Source organism: Octopus bimaculoides, chromosome 6 (assembly GCF_001194135.2).
Source record: "Octopus bimaculoides isolate UCB-OBI-ISO-001 chromosome 6, ASM119413v2, whole genome shotgun sequence".
Lineage (NCBI taxonomy): Eukaryota > Metazoa > Mollusca > Cephalopoda > Octopoda > Octopodidae > Octopus > Octopus bimaculoides.
Window position 1 is genome coordinate 39053368 of NC_068986.1, and position 6425 is coordinate 39059792.

The window sequence follows — 6425 nt, forward strand, 5'->3', positions numbered from 1 at the left end:
CCTTCAAAAGAAATATCAAGTATGCCATGATAAAGGTACATTTGATGCTATTTCTTTGATGCCAGGAGAATTTGAGCATTTTAAAAATGCTTACATTGCAGCAGTAAAACAAATTTTGGTAGACTCAGGCATTTTTATTATAACTTCATGTAACTGGACTGAAAAACAGCTGCTAGAACATTTTAAAGGAGGTATGTATTTATTATGCAATTACTGATCTTTTCTTTATGTTCATTCCCCCCCCCCCAACTTGTTTGAAATACAATGAGTCTATAGATAGTGGTCTGTGGTGTGACCATCTAAACAACTCGTATCAGAAGGCTGAATTAATACATATAATGTGCCAGTTGGAAAAGAGAGACACAACTGAGTAGAAGGTTTGGAGAACATTTATTCATATATTTACATGCATCTGAGTGGGTTGCATGCATAGCTTAACAATATCATTGGCAGAGTCAGAGTTTTTTATTATTAATCCATTATCTTATCCATCCAGTCATTGTTGTATCACTAGTTGTTTCAGATAAAGGGCTTCCACTAAGAAATGTTTTCTCAATTGATGATGAAATAATTATTACTATAAATTGACATATTAGTTATTATACCTCATTTCAAGATGGAAAGCTGAAATGGAAAATGATGATTTGTTCTTTGAATCTGAATATCTTGTTGACTGCCTACTCATGCAAAAACAAAATAAGTAAACATCTATTTTTAAAATTTCATTTATTTATTTTCACATACAACATATTCTTTTATATTGCTTCAGCTCTAAGGCTGTGGCCATGCTGGAGCACTGCCAATAATATATACACACACTTTTAAAACTGATGTTTCACTCTTTGCATTTGTTTCCTTTTTTCCATGCAAATGAATGCCTAAATCTTGGAATTCAGATTTATGACAATAAACCATCTACTCTGAACTAATAAATTCTACATGTTTTGCATACTCTTTCTCTTTTATAAGCATCCAAGCACATATATAATCCACTTTCACATTGTCTGCTTATTGGTGGAGCTATATGTGATATTTTCCTGAATGTAGTTTGGTGCATCAGGTTTCAAGCTCGATAAGTACCAGTGCTATGGTAGTAGTAAGTAGGCGCAGTGGAAATTCAAATGTTTAATTGGCCTGTATAAAATATGTTCAGATTCATGGAAATCACTTTACTGTAACTTGTCTGTTCCCATAGGCATTATGTCTAAAACTATAAGCTTTTAAAATGTGTGCACATGCATTTCAGAAAACTTAAACAAGTGACATAATGATGAATTGAACCTAGTGACTCAAGATAAAATACACATTGTTGGCTATACTCATCTTTTAGTACGAGCAAAATGAGCGCAATTAGACTATGTCTCTGGCTTGAGGATAACTTGATATTTTAATGCATTGCTAGAGTTGTGATCCTATTCTTGGCTAGGAGACCCTGGACATGCTATAGCTGTCCTTTGTCCTCTGATACATTTTAACCTATAACATTTTTCTTTTTACAGATTTTCATCTAAAAGAAGTCATTCCATCACCAAGTTTTCAGTTTGGAGGATTATCAGGTTCTAAATACACTACACTAGTTTTAATAAAATAATATCTATAAATTTGTATTTTCTTTTTTTTAATTATTTGGTTGTTTTAATTTTATGGCATTATACTCTCATATCCAGCTTTGTGAATTGAGTAAATTTTTAAAAATCAGTTTTCTAGTTTGGAAAATATGAAAATACATTAAAAACTGAATTATAAGGAACATTATTTGTTCTAAGTAATAGTTAGATATCAGAATTATTCCCCTGAAAGGTAACCTTATTGCCTGCCAAGTACTTATTTGCTTCACAAGTGGAGACAGTTGTAAATTTTGTGTGCTTATATGTTACTGCTCAACTTGCTACAAATGGCAGCATAAAAACACTTCTACAAATCATATCCTAATACCTTAACCCTTTCGTTACTGTATTTATTTTGAGATGCTTTGTGTTTCTTTCAATTACTTTAAATATAACAAAGAATTTAGTAAAATAACTTAGTTATCATTCAGCTAGTGTTAGGAACATAAACTGTGATTAAGTTTTGGTGGAAGATTTTAATTCAAAACTTAATGAAAACAAGACATTTGTACTCAGAGCCAGAGCCAGTTTCAGCCAGGTTGGTAACGAAAGGGTTGAAGTGTAATGGATAGGATGGTCATTCCTAGAATGGCTTTGATCATAGGGCTGATCAACCAAGGCTAAACAACAACCACCTCATTAATTACTAATCTCTCTCTTTCTCTCCATACTTAGTGATCACCAAACCCTTGCTCATGACATAAGCACAGCCTTTGGCAAAAACTTCATTGCTGTATTGCTAGATTGAGCTCTTTCTGCATCATCTGGATTGGAAGTTGACACACTGCTCCACTGCAGTGTGGAAGTTGGAAAAAGTCTTTTCAACTATGGCACACTCCAATACTTTTGTTTCTGAACATTAGCTATTTTCTTCTCTTCCAGATACTGCTGACCATGTACACTTTATAGATAATAGTAGCCTTCATAATTTATCAACAACATAAACTTCAGAAATATCTTTCAATGAGGACTTGACTGTCCTCTCTCTATCAACTATATAATTGTTACACATTATATAAAATAAAACACAAGATTCGTAATAACTGATGGTATTTTCACATATATAACATTGCTGAAATCACATTCCAAAGATTGTGTATCCTCAGGGTTTCTACAAAGTTCAAATAGAATCCATGAATCCTGTTCACATAAACAAGAATTGCATACCTGCTATACAGACACATATTGAAGTGCATTTCCTAAAAAGCCATCTAGTAGCTGACTAGCTAAAATTCACTCATTCACATGCTACAACAATTGACTCATACAGGTTTCTTCTATTTTTACCTTCTTGTTCTCTGCACTAGCTAGCAGCACTTATCTTCCCCAATTGGATTGATATTTCTCTCCTATTGTGTCAGTTAGACCTCACTCAGTCTTATCTCAATGGAATTGCTACTCTCTGAAATTGCCATTTTTCTCTGGAGATTATAAATCTTCATAATCTTGCGAGTCTGTAAGAAAATGAGGTAATGAGAATCCGCACCCCTTCTGACTAATTCATCATCGTTTCAATGCCTACTTTTCTATTGGACAAGCAGAATTTATGCAGCCAGATGCTCTTCCTGATGGCATCCCTCCTATTTTTGTCATCATTTAGCGTCTCCTTTCTATGCTGGTATGGGTTAGACAGTTTAACTGAAACTGGTAAGCTGTTGGGCTACACCAGGTTTCAATCTTATTTGGCATAGTTTCTATGGCTGGATGTTCTTCCTAATGCTAGCCACTCCAAGAATGTAATGGATGCTCTTTATGTGCCAGTTACATGACACCAGCATCAGCCATGACTACAATTTCACTTGGCTTGACGGGTCTTCTCAGGTGTGGCATACTACCAAAGGTCTCGGTCACTTTATTGCCTCTGGGCGGTCCAATGTTCGAAGATCATGCCTCACTACCTTGTCCCATGACTTCCTGGGACTACTCCTTCCTCAGAGATCAGCACTTCTTTACACAGCTGTCCTCCTCTATATGCATCACATGACCATACTGACACAGTCATCTCTTCTAAACTGCATTTGATGCCTTTTATGCCCAACTTTTCTTTCAAGATGCTTACACTGTTGTACACATACACTGACATTGCACATCCAGCAAAGCATACTAGCTTCATTTCTTTCAAGCCTACGCATGTCCTCGTCAGACACAGCCCATGTTTCACTGCCATGTAAGCATGGCTGTTCACACAGGTAGTGAATGCTGAATTATTCAATAATTCTAGACAGATTGTAACAAGTTGGGTGAGGTAGAATAAGATAGTTTCAGGGTGGATCAATTAAAGATAGAATGATATTTATGTTGCCGAGGGAAGTTAGAGTCTAGTATTTTAAAGAAGGATTTAGCTAAATTCTTAACGTTAAGTGAGAATGGGTGTGTGTACTACAGAATAGAGCGTCCACCTCTACTACACTGGGAGTAGTACTATCTAAGTTTTTAGATAAAGGAATGCTATCTATATTTTTGGAGAAGGTATCTGGGTGGCGAGGCCTGTTGTTGTTAGTTGTTTTGGTTGTTTTCGTTTTTGACTTAGTGTTAAATGAATGTGTGTGGGGTCTAGGTTGCCTAGGTGTAAGACCTTCCAGGGTTCCATCGACGAGTGTGTGTGGTTGGTTGCGATTGCGATGGTTGGTGCATAGTTGAGATGTGATTTGAGATATGTATTGCTTGAGCCTGGTGTTATGGATGTATTCTATTTGTTGGAAGAAGCCACTAGCGGGGTGTACTTGATTATAATATGGTGCGTGATTATTGAAAATTTCCTCAGTGGAAGAGAGGTCCGATATGCAGGTTGAGATGCCCGTGATTATGTTATCGAAAGTGGATTTGTGGTGATTGGAGTGGATGTTAAGGTATTTAAGATATTGGTTAGGTTTGTGATAAGGGGAGTATTGGGAGGTTGATAAGTTTAAAGTTGCATCAAGAAAGTTAGCAGTTTTGTGAGCATTTTCAAATGTGATAGATAGGTTTAGCTTAGTGAAGAATTTATGTAGATCCTTTCTAGTTCTCTCTAAGGAGGATTTATTTATGCTTTTGGTAACTAATAAAGTGTCGTCCCTGTATAGGCCTCCCTTGATGTTAGGGAAATGTATAAGGAGCTGATACAGTATATATAGTCCAACTAAGTCAGTGACCTGAGCTGAATCAGATGATCCCATGGTTATGTCGAATAAGTTGCTATGTTTATTGGCCCAGCACCAGAATTTACTTTCAAAAGAAGTAAGGGTTTTGCGGGCACTAAGTATTATGTTAATTTCTAGTGGGGTTAGGTTAGTAATTATTTATGTCGAATTGTAGGAAGGAATATGAGTTTTTGGTTCTTAGAAGGTGGAACCATGTAATAACTTCACCAGTGTGGGACCATAGGTTAACGTTTAATTTGTCCTTGACATCATCATCATCATCATCGTTTAACGTCCGCTTTCCATGCTAGCATGGGTTGGATGATTGGACTGGTGAAACTGGATGGCAACATCAGGCTCCAATCTGATTTGGCAGAGTCTCTACAGCTGGATGCCCTTCCTAACGCCAACCACTCAGAGAGTGTAGTGGGTGCTTTTATGTGTCACCCGCACGAAGGCCAGTCAGGCGGTACTGGCAACGGCCACGCTCAAAATGGTGTATTTTATGTGCCACCCGCACAAGAGCCAGTCCAGGGGCACTGGCAACGATCTCGCTCGAAAATCCTTACACATGTCACGGGCACAAGTGCCAGAAAGGCGACGCTGGGCATGGGTGCTATCCCGATTTCGCTTTCGCTTGCGCCAATAAGTCTTCGCAAGCTGAGTTTCGTGTCCAATGACGGAGGTATTATTTTGTCCAAAATTTTTTTGCTTATCCTTCCTCGGTTGGATTTGGTGGGGCACATTAGGCGTATTGAAGATTTGGTAATAAAGTCCTTCTTGCGATCCTTGAGGTTAAAGTGTGGAGATGCAGGGCAGTATGGTTCAGTTCGGTCACCCACTTGTAATTTCCTCATAAGTTTGCAGTGGTTGGTGTTGATTTCATTTAGGGAAGATGTTGGTACCAGCTTGTAGGATTTGTTGAATTCTTTCTTTATGAATTTATTGTATTCCTCAATGGTAACGGGGTACATATTTCTTGTTTTATCCAAGAAGACATGTAATTTGGAGGATGCAATGATCCGTTTTATGGTGTTTGAGAGCTTTTTTTGAAAGGGGGATTTATAATTAGAGAATTTAATGTTTCTAATTAAATTAATCATATCCGCTTCAAATTTTTCAAGATGGGAGTTGCATGGAGGGTTCTTATATGATTTGAGGTTGCAGCTGTTGGTATTATTGTCAGTTCTGCATTTTTGATAGTCGTGGAAGAAAGCCTTCCATCTCATTCTTTGGATGAGGTCCTTAGTTTTGGTAAGAAGGAGTAAGAGGAAAGTCTTTTGTGAAGGAATAGGTGTGTCCTTAAGAGAAATGCCAAGGAATTGTTTATCCATTACTGAAGCTTTACCTGAGATAAGTGCTTATAATAGCAAGAAATGGAGATTATAAGAGGTAATGGTGTCAGTTAGAGCCAAAGGTGTCAGGTAATGCTGAGTAAGTGCTATGGATAGACCATAGTTAAGCTCCAGTTATATATATATATATATATATATATATATATATCATCGTAAATATACAGGGATTAGCATTGAGTTGCTTCTCCAACATACTGAAAATTTAGAAATAGCAGTCAAAAAACTACTGATTCTAAACTACAAATTTTTCTCTAAATGGATGGCGATATTTATGGCGCACATAGAACAAAGAGACACTTTCAGATTTATCAGAATATTGGGCTGATGAGACGGAATAGATTAAT

General features: G+C 36.9%; 1 protein-coding gene across 1 annotated transcript in view; it reads left to right on the forward strand.

The window, feature by feature from the left end:
* LOC106881008 (EEF1A lysine methyltransferase 2) overlaps window positions 1–1605 on the forward strand; it is a 35406-nt gene extending 33801 nt beyond the window's left edge. Inside the window, exons 5-6 of the mRNA XM_014931195.2 lie at window positions 2–191; window positions 1500–1605. Coding sequence (XP_014786681.1) covers window positions 2–191; window positions 1500–1591 — 282 coding nt within the window. The 3' untranslated portion in view covers window positions 1592–1605. The remainder of the gene's footprint in view (window position 1; window positions 192–1499) is intronic.
* Window positions 1606–6425: the final 4820 nt, after the last annotated feature.